The sequence below is a fragment of the Malania oleifera genome, chromosome 6, assembly GCF_029873635.1.
Source record: "Malania oleifera isolate guangnan ecotype guangnan chromosome 6, ASM2987363v1, whole genome shotgun sequence".
NCBI lineage: Eukaryota > Viridiplantae > Streptophyta > Magnoliopsida > Santalales > Ximeniaceae > Malania > Malania oleifera.
Genome location: NC_080422.1, coordinates 89,087,876 through 89,107,390, shown reverse-complemented (window position 1 = coordinate 89,107,390; position 19,515 = coordinate 89,087,876). Strand labels below are relative to the sequence as shown.

Below are 19,515 nucleotides of genomic sequence, written 5' to 3'. Positions count from 1 at the left end.
AGTACACACCATGTCCTCCAAGCCATCCTTACCTTCTCTTTTACAAGTGGTTGTGATCGTGGAACATCTCCAAAGATCGTTCAATTTCATTCAGCAATAGTTGGCGTCATCTGTGGAAATTCTTGAGGCTTGCTTTCCATAAAAGGATGGAGGATATGTTCAGCATGATCCTGCAGTAAAAAAAGGATCATAGGGAACTTGTTCTCCACCCTAACCAAGTAGATCTTGAGTCACGTGGAAAAGCTGTAATCCCACTAGAGATCGATGATGAGGCTGACCCTGCGAAGAAGGTGGAGGATGCGAATAGTGTGGAAATCAACGAACAACGATCGAATGAACTGGAGGAAAGATTCAAAAGAATTGATCAGTTGGAGAAGATGATAAAGGAAGCTCATAGAAATCTATCCCATGGGGAGTCCTCACTGAAATCTTCAGATTCGCCTTTCATTAGAGAGGTAACGAATGTTCCCCTTCCTAACAAGTTTAAAATGCCGAGTGTGGAAGGGTACGGAGGCTTGTCCTATCTTGTCAAAGTGTTAATGCATCTACAATGTGCACTAGATGCAATCATGTGTCGAGCATTTGCAGTCACTTTGAAAGGGAATGCCAGGGCATGGTATTAGACCTCAAAGCTTGGCTTTATCGATTCTTTTTCCAAGATAGAGCAATAGTTCACTAGACACTTTATTAGCAACCGAATAATAACAAAAAATTTGAATCACCTAATGAGCCTTGTTCAAGGAGAAAGAGAAATGTTGAAGAAGTTTATGCACCATTTCGTCAATGCAACCCTAGAGATTTGAAACCTGGATCACGGGGTAGTAGTAGCGGCCCTGACAATGGCTTTCCAGCTAGGGGATTTCTCAAACTCACTAGGGAAGAAGCCCCCAGCCAATATGGGAGAGCTAATGGCACGAGCTCAGAAATACATCAACCGGAAAAAGGTGATGGACACAAGGAGAATCTGAACTGACCTGAAAAGGAAAGGCTTGAAATATATGGAGGAAACCGCTAGAGCAGGGAAGAAGTAAGAGATTAGCAAACCGTTGAGCAGTTCAAGGAGTTAGGACCTATAGTTAAGTTCTAGTCCTACACTCCCTTGAATGTCTCATGAGCAATCAAAGAAATAGGATATGTTTCGTGGCTGAAGCCTATGCACGCGCCATCATATAAATGGATCATATCCAAATTCTGCCAGATTTGTAACACCCCGACTGGCCAAGTGGGGCCCGAGATGCTACTTTAGTGACATCTGTGTACTTGATACAATATTCATTGTGTAAATGCAGTGGAAATAAATGATACATTCTCAAAATACATTACCAGAGTTCTAAACTACCTTTATACACAAAGGTCTCCAAATATTCATATTACAACCCATAATATCATACAAAAACCAACTAAGTCCATACAACCATCATACATATCCGGGGACATCAGATATAACTTAATCACATTAGAGTTCTTACAAACACTCACAAAAACTAGCTATCACCCTGCCCCAGAACTTGCTAAGCTCAATCTCGAGATGGTCTTGAAAAGATGATTTGCATTTTGGAGTAAGACACTTCTCAGTAAGGATGATTAAGTTAATATCAGTGTGTGGCCAACATGCGTGTTAGTGTATACAGAAAACATCCATTCTCCAATTATCTGAAAATAACATTTATACATTACACTCACTCTACATAGTTGAAAATACCCTTTTCATTTCCACAATATAAACCAGTTCAATAAATAAATAACACCATTTATGTAAATCAAAATATATGCGTAAAATATACTCCCTGGGACTAACGACATGTTTAACCCCCATGACAGGTTATGTGGTCCAAAGGCTGGACTAAGCCATGGGGTATCGACCCAGACAAAGTCAAAGTAATCATCTCCTTAATACGTCTGTTGGAATCCACAACCCAGTTGCAGGTCCAATTGTCTTACCACTTCCTGGTCCGGACCCCAGGGAAGGTACAACCTTTACGTAAGCTAATCATCTGAAACCACCCTACACCTCTCAGTACAGTGTGGGCGCACATGGCCAAATAGTAATTCCCTAGCAATGGTACTGTGCTCTTTATACAGCTGGTCCTCAGTGTTGACCTTATAGGTTATACTTGGTTTTGATAATGACAAATACTCTTGGTATTTGATGACTTTCGAGTTTGTGTGCAGGTATAAAATTAACAAATCAACTAATGGCACATAAAGACTCAAAGTCTAAAGACCCCGAAGACTTCTTTTGTTGTGATTAATATTTTCTCTATTCAGGACTATAATAGTAAATATAGGAAAAGGTCTGTAATATTAATGCATATTATACATGTAGGATTATAAGCTCAGAAATGTCATAGACTGGCCATAGGGATTGAATGACCTTAGGGCACCCTTCGGTCGACCGACGCCGGATTTTTGAGACTATCTCAAAATGGCCTTAGAAAATACCCTAGTAAGACCTTAGGTCCCAAACACTCATGCCCAACATCACTCACGATCACTAGTGTTAAAAATGAATTAAATGGAATATTAGTAAGGAGTTTGAGAGAGCTTGCGCGACCGAATCCCTGGAATTCAAAACTCCTCGAGCGCCTAAACTATTGAGAAGTCAACAGTTGACTTAGGCTATTGGGTGACCAAACATTTTTGTGCACACCTTCCACAGGCACCCGAACCACCTGAAAAGGACCTCTCACCAACTTGGGTTACTGAGAGATTTAGTTCAAATTAAGCCTCGGTCGACCGAACACATGAGTTCGGGCTACCAAACCTATGACCGAGCACCCGAAAGTCCAAAAAAATGTTTCTGACTTTTGTTCAGGCCATCGAACTGAAACTTGGGTTGCCGAACTAATTTAAAGGGCTTTTTTATTGTCTCTGTTCGGGCGACCGAGCCAAAGTTCAGCCACCTAAACCTCTCGGTTTAAAATATTTTTTACTAATTTTTAAATGGGGTAAACTGAGTTAATTTTCTTAATTGGTTTTAAAAAAAAAAAATCTACTAATACCTATTGAGTCCCCAACGGTCATAATTTTGCCTATGCCTATATATACAAGCTCATTTACAAAATTAACATAGGATTAGCACCTAGATTATCTTAAAAATCCTCTAAAAATTTGAGTGCTCATATTTCATATACCAAACCAAATACACTCTTTCTTTTTGATTCCCTTGACAAACCTTGTTTCCAAAGAGTGTTAGGTTGTGATCTTGATTAGCTACTCTTGCTCAAAACTCTCATTGAATATAGATTGATTGTTGATTTTATTGGAGAGTTTTAGTTAAGGTTTTTCCCTGGTTTAACTAATATTCTTTGTGTGGGAAAACCTTGTAGCTAGTCGATCTTTGCATCACTATTGCAAGACTCACTTGGCTTGTGTTTTTGATTGTGCAAATATATTTTTTTGAAGCAAATTTTTCAAATATCTCTTGAGCTATATTTTTGAGAAAATCATTTGTGAGATATTTTGAACACCATTGTTGTCACGCCTCGAACTCGGAAATGGGACCCAGGGGTGAATTTGTAACCTAATTTGTCCCTGTATCCAACAAAATATCCAGAGATACAGTACAAAGGATGAAGGTCCGACCCCGTGGCGTTCCCATGCACCCTATACACATTCAAACACAACAGAATATATGCAGCCAAAAAAAAAAAAAGAGTCATTATATACATACATGGTACCATACCAGAGTCTATACAAAGACAGAATCAAGGTTCCATCAAATAACATACAAACGGGTGCCTAACACATCTCAAAATGGCAACCCAAAAAACACAAGTCCTAGCACTTACCCAAGCGCTATCCGCAGTACACCGGTCACTACGCTCCCGACACAAAGATGCTAGTTCCGATTACTCGAAGGACCTATAAAAATATGTATGTACAACAAGGGTGAGACACCTCTCAGTAAGGAAGAATACAAGTTATATCGGTGCGTGGCGTTTGAGTGTTATCATGATGCAACATACACATAGTTAAATGTAGTTCTAGTACTAATTTCACAACAGTGCATACACACACACACACACACACACTTGATTAGCAATCCCGGTGTCGTCACACCCTTCGGCACAAAGCCGGCCCGCAACATACGGCGTTGGCCCATAACCAACCCGCAAACACGGCGCCACCAACACATGACTAGTCCCAGACTCCCATGGCATTGTACAAGTGCAAACTGGTAGATCCACACCCTTCAGTGATCAGCCGGTAAGGCTCACGCCCTTAGATATAGAGCCGAAAACTCTTACCAAACATGGCCTAGCGATTTCATACGCCTATGAATATAGAGCCGGACACTCTCAGTACCTAGAACAAATTTAGAACCACGTTCCTACTCGCATTTCAACCAATCACACACACATGCATGCTCATATAACCAAACAAACCACACCCATTTGGTAATCTAAAATCATAGTTTTCCAAACACATACAGTTTAAACAAGTCAAGGCACTTCCATCCCTATAACACAGTATAAATCAACATATACATTCGATTTTCGACAAAACCAAGGATACAGCCCGTTGCCCCCTTTTTCCTAAAACTGTAATCATGAAAAACCCATAGTTTTTCCTATTAGATCCCCTCAAATGAGTAGCCAAAACACACAAAGGACCGTGAACCACAGTTCTACCGAGTCCGATTTCAAAAATAACCGATATAAACACAATTCCCCTTACCTTTCCCCTAAATGACAAATCCCAAACTCTAAGGCCCCTAAACAGCGAACCAAGTTCCAAAACCTACGAATTCCAGTACAGAAGATACTCACAAGAATGTTCCCTACAAAACTACCGGATCAGAAAAGAAAACTGAGCCTTACCTCGATTTTACGCCAAAACCCGAAATTGTCGAACTGAAAATTCGATCCGTAGAACTTGTAGAGAATCCTTCCACGATCTTGTGGTAACTTTAGATTAACGATTCTCGCAACAAACATCGAAGAAATCTAGAGAGAGGAAGTGTAAGAAGAGTTTTAGAGAGAGAGAGAGAGAGAGAGAGAGAGAGAGAGAGAGAGAGAGAGAGAATTTTGAGATTTTTTAATGGTTAAGCAATGAAACTGATATTTATATCACCTTTGACTCAGCAGTTTTCGTCGACGAATTGTGTCCTCATCGACGAGGTCATATAGACACCTCGTTGACGAAGTGGTGATCTTGTTGACGAGCCTGAGATTCCCTATTTTCTGAAATCCCTCGGCTTCTCCTCATCAACGAGCCCCTAAAACTCGTCGCCGAGTATCCTTAAGACTTCGTCGATGAACTCTGGATTCGTCGATGAGGTTTGCTAAATTTCCAATTTGCCCAACTCTTAATTAATTAAACCCACCTATCACGGTTCGGATTCTTACAACCTCCTCTCCTTACAAAAATTTCGTTCTCGAAATTTGTCATTCTCATTCACACTCAACATATCCGCAAATACATATACGCAATTCTAGAAAGAAACTAGCAACTACTACAACGCAGCCCCATCACAATATATACATACCCTCACTTATGGCGAAGGAATACCGTGGTTACATATACAATGATCTCAGGAGTTCACAATACACACACTCTCGACAACTAACCACCTATCCCAACCTGAAGTAGGGTTTCGTACACATACTCAGAACAACTGCGGATACTTCCGGCGTATTTCCGTTTCCAGTTCCCAAGAAGCTTCCTCAACCTCGTGGTTTCGCCACAATACCTTCACTAACGGTATCTCTTTAGTACGAAGCTTCTGAACTTTATGGTCCAAAACCTAAACAGGTATCTCTTCACTATCCCCAATTCCCAAATCATCATAACTAACAACATGTGAAGGATCCAACACGTACCTCCTCAACATGGATACGTGAAACACATCGTGGACCCTCGAGAGTGCTGGGGGTAGTGCAATCCTGTAGGCTACCGAACCCACTCACTCAAGAACCTCGAATGGTCCGATGTACCTCAAGCTCAACTTGTCCTTCTTCCCAAATCTCATCGCCCTTTTCATTGGAGCGATTCTCAGAAATACCTTAGCCCCTACCTTGAACTCTAACTCACAGCGGCAAACATCTGCATAACTCTTCCACCGACTCTAAGCTGATTTAATCCTCTCCCGAATCAAACCCACCTTCTTAGATGCCTACTGCACAAGTTCAGTTCCTAACACCTGACGTTCACCAACCTCATCTCAACACAAAGGAGATCGACACCTCCGACCATACAAAGCCTTGAACGGTGCCATCTCGATACTAGCTTGGAAGCTATAATAAGCAAACTTTACTAGTGGCATAAACTGTATCCAGCTACCACCTAAGTCTAACACACAAGCTCGCAACATATCTTCTAAGATCTGTATCGTCCTCTCCGACTTTCCATCAGTCTAGGGGTGGAACAATGTACTGAAAGTATGCTTCGTCCCCAGTGCCTCCTACAAGCTCGTCTAGAATCGAGAAGTAAACCTCGGATCTCGATCTGATACAATGGACACCGGTACTCCGTCTATTCTAACTATCTCATGCACATACAACTCTACTAGCCTACTCAAAGGGTAACTAACCTTTAGCGGTATGAAATGAGCAGATTTCGTCAACCTGTCCACGATTACCCAAATAGCATTCTGCCAATGAAATGCTGGCGGCAATTCGGTCACAAAATCCATGGAAATATGCTCCCATTTCCACACCGGAATAAGCAAAGGCTACAATGGTCCTGCCTGCCTCTAATGTTCAGCTTTCACCTGCTAACACGCTAGATACTGCTCCACGAACTGAGCAATCTGCCTCTTCATACCAGACCACCAGAAGATCTCGCGCAAGTCCCGATATATCTTTGTACTACCAGGATGTACCGTATATAAATAACGATGCGCCTCCTCTAGAATTATTCTTCTGATCTCATCGTCGTTCTATTCACATAACCTAGTCCCAAACCTCAGTATCCCTCTTTCAGAGATGTTAAACTCTATAGCCATTTCCTGTTGTACCTTTTCCATAACCTCTGTCATCTCCGCATCACTAGCCTGCGAGGCCTTTATACACTCAAACAAAGTCGGCTGGACCACCAAACTAGTAAAGAAAGCCTGATGATCCCTAGACACCAACTCAATACCCAAGCTCTCCAAATCCCGTCTAATGTGATGCTGAGTTACAACTGCAGATACAACCATAGGTTCTGACTTACAACTCAACGCATCAACCACCACATTAGCTTTCCCCAAGTGATAATTGATGGTGCAATTGTTGTCCTTAATCAACTCAAGCCACCGTCAACTCCTTCTGCTTGAAGAAATACCTGAGGCTCTTATGATCAGTGAAGATCTCACACTGCACACCATATAAATAGTGTCACCAGATCTTTAGTGCATATACAATAGCAGTCAACTCCAGATCATGTATAGGGTAATTCTTCTCGTATTCCTTTAGTTGTTGAGAAGCATAAGCTACTATGTTATCCTATTGTATAAGCACACACCCCAGACCTTTCAGAGATGCGTCGCTATAAATCACAAACCCACCATCCCCCGAAAGAATGGTCAAAACTAAAGTAGTAACCAGTCGATGCTTCAACTTCTGAAAGCACTGCTCACAATCACTGGTCCACTCAAACTTCACTCCCTTCCTGGTCAATTGAGTCAGAGGCCCAGACCGTTTAGAAAAACCTTCCACGAACTGATGATAGTAACTCGCCAGTCCCAGAAAACTTCAAACCTCCTGTACATTCTTCGGCCTAGTCCAGCCGACCACCGCTTCAATCTTGCTAGGATCAACTGATATACTGGCACCAGTCACCATATAGCCTAAGAATGCAATCTGAGTCAACTAGAATTCACACTTCTTTAGTTTAGCATACAACTTCTTCTCCCACAAAACCTGTAATACTAACCTCAGATGGTTCTCGTGCTCTTCCAAACTTCTCCAGTATACCAAAATATCGTCAATGAATACCACTACGAACTGGTCCAAGTACTCATGGAAAACCCTGTTTATCAGATCTATGAACACTGCTGGAGCATTGGTCAACCCAAACGGCATAACCAAGAACTCATAGTGGCCATATCTGGTTCGGAAAGCAGTCTTCGCAGCATCCTTAGATCTGACCCTCACCTGATGATACCTTAATCGTAGGTCGATCTTTGAAAAGACCTGTGTACCCTGTAGCTGGTCAAAGAGATCATCTATACGAGGCAAAGGGTAACGATTCTTCATAGTCACCTTGTTAATCTCACAGTAATCGATGCACATACGCATCGACCCGTCTTTCTTCTTCACAAATAGTACTGGAGCTCTCCAAGGCGAAACACTAGGTCGAATGAAACCCCAGTCCAGTAATTCCTGTAACTGCTCCTTCAATTCCTGAAGTTCTGTTGGAGCCATTTGGTACGGAGTTTTAAAGATCAGTGCCTTGCCAAGCAGCAACTCTATCGCAAACTCCACCTCATGATCCGGAGGTAAACTGGATAAATCTTCAGGAAACACATCCGAAAATTCGTTGACCAATCGAATATCTTCGAGCCCCAACTCATCTCGTAGCGGTTCCTCCACACAAGTTAGGTACCCCTAACATTCGTCCAAGAGTAACCTCCTTGCCTGCAATGCCAATAGAACCTATGGCATCGAATGCATGCACAATCCCATGAATTTGTACTCCTACTCCCCAAGAGGTCTGAAGAACATCCAATCCATCCCCAGAATGACATCGAATCCCAACATGTCGTATACCACAAGATTCGCTGGTAGCAGCTTCCCTTGAATTATCACTGGGTAGTTTTCTAACATCCTCCTACCATAATGATATACTCTCAGATGATGTAGCAACAGATAACACTTCGTTTATGACTTGGGTCTCCACCCCACAGAGTTTAACAAAACTCACAGATACAAAAGAATGGGTCGCACCCGAATTAAACAAAATAGAAGCCTTATTTGAAAGCAATAATAAGGTACTGGTCACCACATTCCCTACATGTGTTAGCGTTCGCTGGAGTAAGAGAAAATACTCTGGCCAGAGCTGTATTCGCTTGAATGGTTCCCTGAGATATTTGATTGCTCCCCCGGTTCACACTAGATGCAGGCACGTCTCGCTTCAGTGCACAACAATCACGAAACATGTGCCCTAGTTGGCCATAGTTGTAACAGTTACCCCTAAATGACCGGCACTCACCCTCGTGCCATCTGTGGCATCTGGTACAGCGATCACTAGTCTAGCTTGCCTGAAAACCCTGGCGCTCAGTATTCGGTCGATAACCTGAGCCCTTGTTCCTCTTCTTCTACGATCCCTAACGAGATCCTGACTAAGAACCAGAAGGTACTGTCCTCTTCTTTGATTCATGATCCACCTCATCCTCTCAGATACCGGTTTCAATCACTGTGGCTTTATCCACCAACACCGATAACTCACGGATCTGAAGCATACCCACTAGTCTGCTGATATCCTTCCTCAAACCCTTCTCAAACCTCCGAGTCTTCTTATACTTGCTCGAGATCAAACACGGAGCAAAGCAGGACAGCTCTATGTACCAAGCCGCATACCCCTGCACCGTCATACTCCCCTAAGTCAGAGCAGAAAACTCATTCGCCTTAGCATCACATACAGAAGCCGGGAAGTATCTGTCAAAGAACACTTCCTTAAAACGGCTCCATGACATCTCCTCAGAATCGCCCCTCTGCTTCTCCAACAGATTCACCGCAGTCCACCATCGACCCGCCTCCCTAGATAGCTGGAAGGTAGCATAGAGGACTCGCTGCTTATCTGTGCAGTGCAGGACCTCCAAGATATTCTCAGTCTTCTCCACCCAGTCCTCTACTATCTTTGGGTCATGTCCCCCAGAGAACGTCAGAGGATGCATGCATGTGAAGCTCTCAATGGTGCACCCCGCAGCAATAGGAGAACGTTCACGTCTCTTGACACTCAGCCCGATCTCCCACAAAACCTGCCTCGTCAGTTCCTGAGGCATAGTCGGAGACTCATCACTCGCAGTCTCCTCGGAGCCACTCCTCAGGTTGTTATCCTTGGGCTCCATACTGCAACACAGTAGAGTTCTATCAAAACTCCTATAACACATACAAACGTACAATTAACATAATTATTTATCACTAATCATGTTAACCACTCCCTACCAGGTTCAGGTCTGTCCTATCACACTGACACGAAAATTATCAACGGTTTGCCCTGCTTTTACTGGAATCGTCATCCCTGGAAAAACACGGAATACCGCCAACAAGTCCCAGTCTAGCAACAAAACAATCCTCAACCAACTCTACCCACACACATCCTATACTATGGTATGTACTCACAGCTAAGCCTAACCAAGTCTACAATACCTAACAACCTAGTTAGTTCTGATACCAAGTTATCAAGTCCTGAACCTTGAAATGGGACCCAGGGGTGAATTTGTAACCTAACCTGTCCCTGTATCCAACAAAACATCTAGGAAATACAGTACAAAGGATGAGGGTCTGACCCTGTGGGGTTCCCAGGCACCCTATACACATCCAAACATAACAGAATATACGCAACGGAAAAAAAAAAGTCATTATATATATACATGGTACCATACCAGAGTCTATACAAAGACAGAATTAAGGTTCCATCAAATAACGTACAAACGGGTGCCCAACACATCTCAAAATGACAACCCACAAAACACAAGTCCTAACACTTACTTAAGCGCTACCCGCGGTACACCGGCCACTATGCTCCCGACACAAGGACACTAGTTCCGATTACTCGAAGAACCTATAAAAATATGTACGTACAGAAGGGGTGAGACACCTCTCAGTAAGGAAGAATACATGTTATATTGGTGTGTGGCATTTGTGTGTTATCATGATACAAGATACACGCAGTTAAATACAGTTCTAGTACTAATTTCACAACAGTGCATACACGCACACACACATGATCAGCAATCCCGGGGTCATCACACCCTTTGGACCGAAGCAGGCTCGCGACATATGACGTTGGCCCATAGCCAACCTGTGAACACGGCGCCACCAACACATGGCTAGTCCTAGACTCCCATGGCATCATACCGACGCAAACTGGTGGATCCACACCCTTCGGTGATCAGCCGGTAAGGCTCACGCCCTTGAATATAGAGCCGGACACTCTTACCAAACATGGCCTAGTGATTTCATACTCCCACGGATGTAGAGTCGGACACTCTCAATACTTGGAACAAATTCGGAACCACGTTCCTACTCGCATTTCAACCAATCACACACACATGCATGCTCATATAACCAAACAAACCACACCCATTCGGTAATTTAAAATCATGGTTTTCCAAACACATACAAATTAAACAAGTCAAGGCACGACCATCCCTATAACATAATATAAATCAACATATACATTCGATTTTCGACAAAACCAGGGATGCAGCCCGTCACCCCTTTTTTCCCAAAATTGTAATCATGACAAAACCCATAGTTTTCCTAGTTAGATCCCCCCAAATGAGTAGCCAAAACACACACAGGGCCGTGAACCGCAGTTTTACCGAGTTCGATTTCAAAAATAACCGATATAAACACAATTCCCCTTACCTTTCCCCTAAATGACAAATCTCGAACTCTAAGGCTCATAAACAGTGAATCAAGTTCCAAAACCTACAAATACCGAGGTCATATAGACACCTCGTCGACGAAGTGGTGATCTCGTCGACGAGCTTGAGATTCCCGGTTTTCTGAAATCCCTCGGGTGAGACGCATCTCAGTAAGGGAAGAAACAATATATTAAAATAGTGCGTGGTTAACATGAGTTTATATAACAACATAATATTTAACATTTGAGAATCGTTAGCATAATTCTGAAGTCATTTTTCTGAACCTAATCAATCACATGCAAAAGATTTAACCCACGAGATTACCCAAGAATAGGGGTGATTACCTGCCCATACAAGTAACACCCCTCTACTCTAATACATTTGGAAAATGAAGGTCACTACTAAAGCATATCAGGGCACTCAACTTACTCAGTAAGCCCTCAAGTGATAGATTAATCTCGTACTTACACAGTTTAAATAAAGGTTTACTAGCGAAGGTCTCAAGGATAGGAAAATCTACCCACTCATACAAGTAGGTTCCCTCCACCCTAGTGCGTTATGTAGCTACTGCTACATCTGATACTACTAGCGCACTCGCCTTTCTCAGCAAGCCCTCGGGCGAAAAGTATGCTCCACCCCAATTGTAACATATTCTATTAACATAAATACTTTTAATATCATAATACACTATTCTTTCCGTCATTATTCAACTATTCAAATCTGTTCATGTTCATAACTTTAATATTTCAATTTATTTCACTTTAAGTGACTCTTTCCCACTTTACATCGTTCACATTTCACATTTCATTCCATTGTCATTTCATTGCCATTTCATTTCATTTTCATTTCATTTCATTTATTCATACTACAACTACTCTTTCGCCTTCATCAGTTAATCCACATAAAAATGCGTAGAATCTATTAACACAGCTCCTTTTAGCTGTCATAAGTTAGTCCACATAGAAATGCGCTAGAATCTACTAACACGGCTTTTTTCAGTTGTCTTACATTTACATGGTTGCATTAACATATACAAGTAGCATAGTTCATATCATATTTCATTCTCAATGCATTACTTACTTAGATTGCATCTCATACATTTAACATATATTTTGTACATAACTTATATTTACTCATGCCACACAATTTAGGAATAAAATTCATACATATTTTTTGTAAAATAAGCCAACTTACATTTAATATTTGAATACTGAAAATATAATTTTCATTTCTTACATAATTTTTCAGAAAATACCATTCACTTTCATCAGTCAATTTTCACATATACATAGCTAAATAAGCGGTCCTAGGCTCAGAAAGCATAATTTACATGGTTGACATTTTAAAACTTATACCAAAACATATACATAAGTATAATATAATTCATTATCTTTTATTTCATAAAATCTGATTTAATATATAATTTTCCTATACTTGGTTTCTTGAACAACGCCAATAGGGACCCTAAAAAATACCTGCGGCGCTCACTCAGACTCTGAATAAAAAATTTTTATTCCATTAAATCAATTCTAAATAAAATACTATTTTAACATTTCCTATGACCCATATATTCTAAATAAATAATTATACCCTAAAATATAATCAATTTACCTAATTTTCTAAATTCCACTCTCGCTTTAGAGTGGGGTCTAGAAAATTCCAATTAAAAATTTACTCACTCCAAAATGGCGACTAGAACCCTATAGTGGTGTCTGATCGTCGATTTAACAGCAGATTTAAAGAGAAATTAAGGATTTAGAGGAAATATACCTTTCCCCAGAAGTGGTGCCTACGCTGCTCCCACGACAAATCTGCTCCAGTAGAAATGTCAGTGGCAGAATTAGGAACCCAACGGTACCTTCTGTTTCCCGATCGACCGAATATCCGTCTAGAAACTAAGGAGAGAGAGGAGAAAAAACGGAGGAGTGTTCGAGAGCAGGAGAGGCGAGGGAGAGAGCACTGTCACAGGAATTGCAGGAATGGAGAAAATTGTATTCTATTAGCTTCGTGAAGAAGCTTTAATAAACCATATATATATATATATATATATATATATATGTATGATAAGTAATATTTAAATATGTATATATATATATATGTATATTTGTATATTTATATATATCTATCATACCATTTATTTAATTACTTTAATTTAATAATACTTAATTAATTATTTGATTAATAATTAATAATTATTTATTTATTATTTTTTTCACACTATTCCTTTTTAATTGTTTACTTAATTAATTAATTTAATCATGTTTAATTAATTAATTTTAATTACTTTTTTTTCTCGGGGTTATTGATCTGCTAATAAATCTACCTCCACACACATTGTCACACCCGTAACCCTAGTTTGATTAAGCGTAGCATTGTCAGTTTCCAAATATCGACAAAACCTCGTGACTAGAATCTGTAAACAATTAGGCCTGTACATGTGCATCGGAAGACCCCAGAGAAATAACCATTGAGGGGCCAAGGATAGTTCGTGATTATATGTTAAATGAAATAATTAGAAATATAAAAAGAAAAACTATTCTTTTGATTCAAACTTTAAACTATATTTTACCTTATTTTAAAGAATAATTAACAAAAAATATATATATATATATAGTTATAATAATTAGCAAATCTAATATAAACATATAAATTATAACAGACATAAATTATTTACAATTATAAAAATAGAGTAGATTAAAGTTAAGATATGCTTTAATTTCCTTAACGCCTTAAGGCTTATGCCTTGTCTTGCAGAGGGTAAAATGGCTCGCCTTAGTTATGAAATTCTTACATAATCACACACACAAATTTTGATTGGATAGTAAAGTTTATATGTGTGTGTGTGTGTATGACTATGTATGAATACAATAACTAATGCATTATTAATAAGTGATTGAAACTAATAAATAAACATTTTATAACTAAGACAACAAATATGCTGTTTCAATTCTTTCTATATAAATATCTTTAGAAAATAATAGTAATAAAAATGAAGGCTCTAATGAAGTTTTTTATCATTTAATATTTTAAGATATTTTCTACCTTTGCAATTTTCATTAAATATTTAGGATTAATATATACGTCCAAATTATGCTCAAATTTATATTTTATTTTAATGCACATTTTATTTACTTGAATGTTTAGATATTTAGGCTTTGTAATTCTTTCTTTTCTTGTTTGACTCTTGCCACCAATGCTTCTCCATTTGCTCCTTACTCCCACGTTGGAAAGTTGAAGTTCGCTCTAAGGTTAAGGCCTCATGTGGACAACGATCTTGGAAAAAATAAATACCAGTAATGCTTCGAAGTTAAAGTTCACTTGTTCTTTCATTTTCACTTCACTTGATCCCTTTGCAACAAATTGTTTGTAATTTTTGGAGAGAACTGGATTTGCCCTTGCTCTTGCCCTTGCTCTTGCTCTTTGACTTTTAAGGGGTTTGGAACGGTATGGAGCGAAAGGCTTCTTGGCAGTTCTTAGTTATGGTTTTCTTCTTGCTGTATTTGGCTAGAGAGGAATGCCAGAATTTTTAAGAGCTTGGACACCCCTCTTACCTTGCTTTGGATTAGAGTGGTGTTTTTAGTGTTGCTGTGGGTTTCCGCGAATGGCTTCTTTCAGTATCTTCCTCTGGCAGATTTAGAGCGGGACTCTGTGGCTTTGCTTGAGTAGAGCGGATTTGTAATCTTTGTTTTCTGGAGTTTTTATTTTGCTCCTTTTTCTTTTATTTCTAGTGGATATCTTATCCTCCTTTTTTTCTCTTCTTTTTTCTCTGTGTAATATTTTCCTCTCTCTAATAAATTTCTTTGTTTATTAAAAAATGATTAATTTTTTTTTTTTTCGTTTATTTGGTGAAACGTGACTATCTCTCATCCTTTTGGTGTCAGGTAGCAATGGATATCTTGTGGAGATGCACAGAAGGGTTAGGCAAGTACAATGACCTTGATGAAAAAATGCAGAATTTGAAACGGAAGTTGGAATTATTGGAAGCTCGTAAGGTTGACAAAAGCATAGAAGTTGAAAATTTGGAGTTTCAAACGGGAAGGAAACGAAAGAGGGAAGTTGAAAATTGGTTGACAAATGTACAAAGAATAAAAGATGAGGTACGAAGTATAGAACAAGAAGTTCCCCGGGGCATAAATCTTTCACGCATACATCCTGGGAATCAAATTGAGAAAATGACCAAGGAGGTGGAAGAACTTTTAGAACGAGGTAAATTTGCTGAAGGGCTCACAGTAGATGTGCAAGATCCCTTAGAACTATTGACAGCAAAATTAGTGGGCCAAAAAGCAGAAGAGAGCATGAAAAAACTCTTGGCATGCATAATGGATGACAGGGTGTTCAGCCTTGGCATCTACGGAATGGGGGGAGTTGGGAAAACCACACTTGCACTGCATATCCACAATGAACTCTTAAAGAATCCTCGAAGTTATGATCATGTTTACTGGATCACCGTATCTCAACAATTCAGTATTTACAAATTGCAGGGTGACATTGCCAAAGAACTTGGCCTAGAAAATCTTCCTTTGGAGGAGAATGAGAGGAAAAGGGCTGCCACTTTGTTCAGAGCATTGGCAAACAGGAAGAAAACGGTGCTAATTTTAGATGATATGTGGGAGCATTTTACCCTGGAAAAAGTCGGGATACCTATTGGGCCAGATGGGCCTAAGTTGATTCTAACCACTCGATCATTATCAGTGTGTCGCCAGATGGGTTCCCAAGAAATAATCAAAGTGAAGCCTCTTTCAAATGACGAAGCTTGGGACCTATTCATGGAAAAACTCAAGCCTTATGACAAACTTTCTCCAGATGCGAAAGTTGCTGCTATGTCAATGGCTGATGAATGTAGGGGTTTGCCACTTGGGATTATCACAATGGCAAGAAGCATGCGAGGAGTCAATGACATTCATGAATGGAGGACTGTTGTGAAGGAATTGAGAGAATCGAAGTCAGGGAGACCTGATATGGAAGAAGAGGTCTTCTCTATATTGAGAATCAGCTATGGTCGCCTGAAGGATCCAATAGTGCAGAAGTGTTTCTTATATTGCGCATTGTATCCCGAAGACAGTCTAGTGAAAAGAGAGGAAGTGATAAAGTACTTTATTGCAGAGGGACTGATAAAGGGAATGGACAGTAGGCAGGCCGAGTTTGACAAGGGTCACACCATATTAAATGAACTGGAGAACTCTTGCTTGCTAGAAAAAGTAATGGGCTGGGATATGAAGATGCATGATTTGGTAAGAGACATGGCGCTACAAATAAGTGGTCCTCGTTTCTTGGTAAAAGCTAGACTAAAATTGAGAGAAATACCGGAGGACTGGGCACAGGATCTGGAGAGAGTTTCGTTAATGCGTAATGATATGACAGAAATTAAGGCAGGGATATCACCAAGATGTCCTAAACTCTCAACCTTGATGCTACAGGAAAATAATTTGGAGAAAATTCCAGACTCTTTCTTTTTGCAGATGTGTGCCCTTAAAGTTCTTGATTTATCTAGAAATAAGGTTCTACAGAGGCTACCAAATACCATATCAGACTTGGAGAATCTTACTGCATTATTGCTCAGAGATTGTTGGAGTCTAAAATGTGTGCCTTCACTAGCAAAGCTTCTGGCATTAAAGGAGTTGGACCTTGGAGGGACTGGTATAGAAGAAGCACCTGAAAGTATGGCGAATTTGGTCAACCTGAAAGTCTTGTATATGGATTGTCTAAAGGAGAATGTAGTTGTAGGAGAAGAGATACTGCATCAAATGAGGGATCTCGAAAAATTTGTTGGCCGATTCGGGGATGTGAGAAGATTTCCCCCACGGCTGAATGCCTACTCTATAATGGTTGGATCCGGATATGTTCATGATTTTAAGGAAATGTGGATGTATTCTTCTAGAGCAGTAATTTTAAAGGGGTGTAGTGTGAATACAGAGATCCTTGTTCATTTACCTCCTAACATTGAGTACCTAAATTTTCATAGGTTTCATGATTTAAGGGCACTTCCATGCGGCACAGTTTCAAGTCTCAAAGTGTTGGATATAGATGGGTGCCCAAAAATCAAGAAGCTGTTCACGCGTGAGTTGCTGCAGCAATATCTTCCTAGCCTGGAAAAAATCAGTGTCTGGAATTGCGAGCAAATGGAGGAGATAATAGCAGGTGAAGAAGAAAGAGAAGTCAATGGCACATTTTCAAGTCTCAAAGTGTTGAAAATAGTTGGGTGCCCAAAAATCAAGAAGCTGTTCACACGTGGGTTGCCGCAGCAATATCTTCGTAACCTGAAAAACATCAGTGTCTGGAGTTGCGAGCAAATGGAGGAGATAGTAGCAGGTGAAGAAGAAGGGGAAGTCAATGGCACATTTTCAAGTCTCAAAGAGTTGAAAATAGTTGGGTGCCCAAAAATCAAGAAGCTGTTCACACGTGGGTTGCTGCAGCAATGTCTTCCTAGCCTGGAAACAATCATTGTCCAAAACTGCGAGCAAATGGAGGAGATAGTAGCAGGTGAAGAAGAAAGAGAAGTCAATGGCACATTTTCAAGTCTCAAATTGTTGGAAATAGTTGGGTGCCCAAAAATCAAGAAGGTGTTCACATGTGGGTTGCTGCAGCAATATCTTCCTAGCCTGGAAACAATCAGTGTCTGGAGATGCGCGCAAATGGAGGAGATAGTAGCAGGTGAAGAAGAAAATGACGACCTGGCAACTGCTGATCTTAGTATTACCTGTTCAGCCTCAAACAATGACGAAATCGGCATAAAAACAATCCACCTTCCAAAATTGAGGAAATTACGGTTGTGGAATCTACCAGAATTGAAAAGCATTTATAGGGGAAAGATGGTTTGTGATACTCTTCATACTGTTGCTATAATAAGGGAGTGTCCGAAGCTAAAGAGGCTCCCTCTATCTTCCCCTGCATCTCATGGATGGACAACCATCTCCTCCCCTTGCTCTCCAGTAAATCATTGCTGATGATGATGAAGGGTGGGAATCGTTGGTCTGGGACCATCCCGCTGCTAAACCTGCCCTGCAACCCTTCCTCAATATACGTTGATGCTACTAAGCTGTTTTAAGAAATGCCTGAGAAGAAGACACCATCATAGTCTCACATTATTTACTGTATTGCCATGATTGGTAGGAAGTTATGAATGGTCTGAAATGCGTGTACATTTTTGTTCTGAAATGCTAAATCTAGCGATCTAAAGTTGAATTTAAATTTTTTCGCAGAACATATTTTTTTAGTAGTTAAAGTTGAATTGCATTATAATTCTATTTTCAGAAATTATTAATCTATTCCACAAAAGCATATGTATTGTAGACTCAGAAACACCTCAACATCCTCCCAAAATGGACATTCTCTTGTGCTAACTATAATTGAGACAAGTTGTGCCTTTACTACAGCATTTTTTTCCCTGGAGTATCTCAAGTAGTTGTGGCATCCAGTGATCAGTGATATCAAGTTTTGATATTGCTAATTTTCTTCTCATTATGATTCCATTAACAAATGAATTATTTCTTTTTGTATGTTAATGCTTCAGTTGAAACCTTAGGTATTTCACTGTTATTTAATTGACTCATTGTCCTCCACAACAATTTTTTTAGAAAGAAAAAACTTTGTTCATGCATGCCTCCAGAATGCATGCTAGTTGTGTGCTTTCATGTTTCTGCTTTTTATACTATGCGCCTTTGTTATAAATGTATGTTTACAACATGTCATGTAATACTAAATGTGTTTAGGAAGACGAAATACGAAAGGGGGAGTTAGAAGCAGATAAAGAAAGATAGAATGATGAGAGAGTAGAGGGCCCAGCTCAATGCTGAAAGGGCACACAAGCTTGCTCATGGAAGGAACCGTTCCAAAAGTAAGTCTCTTTAAAAAGACAACATATTTGAAGAACTTCTGTAAGGAAAATGTTTTTTGTTTTGGTTTGAATACTTGCTATCTAGACTCTCAAGTTGAGATTTATCTTGCAGGTAGGAAAGACAGAGATTCCAAAAAAAGGAGCAGCAAAAAGAGAAAGG

The 19,515-nt window shown here is 40.0% G+C and overlaps 1 protein-coding gene across 3 annotated transcripts; it reads left to right on the top strand.

Moving 5' to 3' along the window:
* The first annotated feature begins 14,694 nt into the window (after window positions 1–14,694).
* LOC131157625 (disease resistance protein RFL1-like) lies at window positions 14,695–19,515 on the top strand. Of its 3 annotated transcripts, XR_009137302.1 has the most exons (3): window positions 14,703–18,172; window positions 19,231–19,355; window positions 19,468–19,515. XR_009137302.1 is itself a non-coding variant. In XM_058111923.1 (2 exons), exon 2 carries the CDS (start codon window positions 15,409–15,411, stop codon window positions 18,463–18,465), a length of 3,057 nt encoding a protein of 1,018 aa, XP_057967906.1. In that variant the 5' UTR covers window positions 14,695–14,814; window positions 15,403–15,408; the 3' UTR covers window positions 18,466–18,709. The 3 variants fall into 3 exon arrangements, 2 of the variants coding, with proteins under 2 accessions (XP_057967906.1, XP_057967907.1); XM_058111923.1 differs by lacking the exons at window positions 19,231–19,355; window positions 19,468–19,515 and having other exon boundaries at window positions 14,695–14,814; window positions 15,403–18,709; XM_058111924.1 differs by lacking the exons at window positions 19,231–19,355; window positions 19,468–19,515 and having other exon boundaries at window positions 14,798–15,196; window positions 15,403–18,709.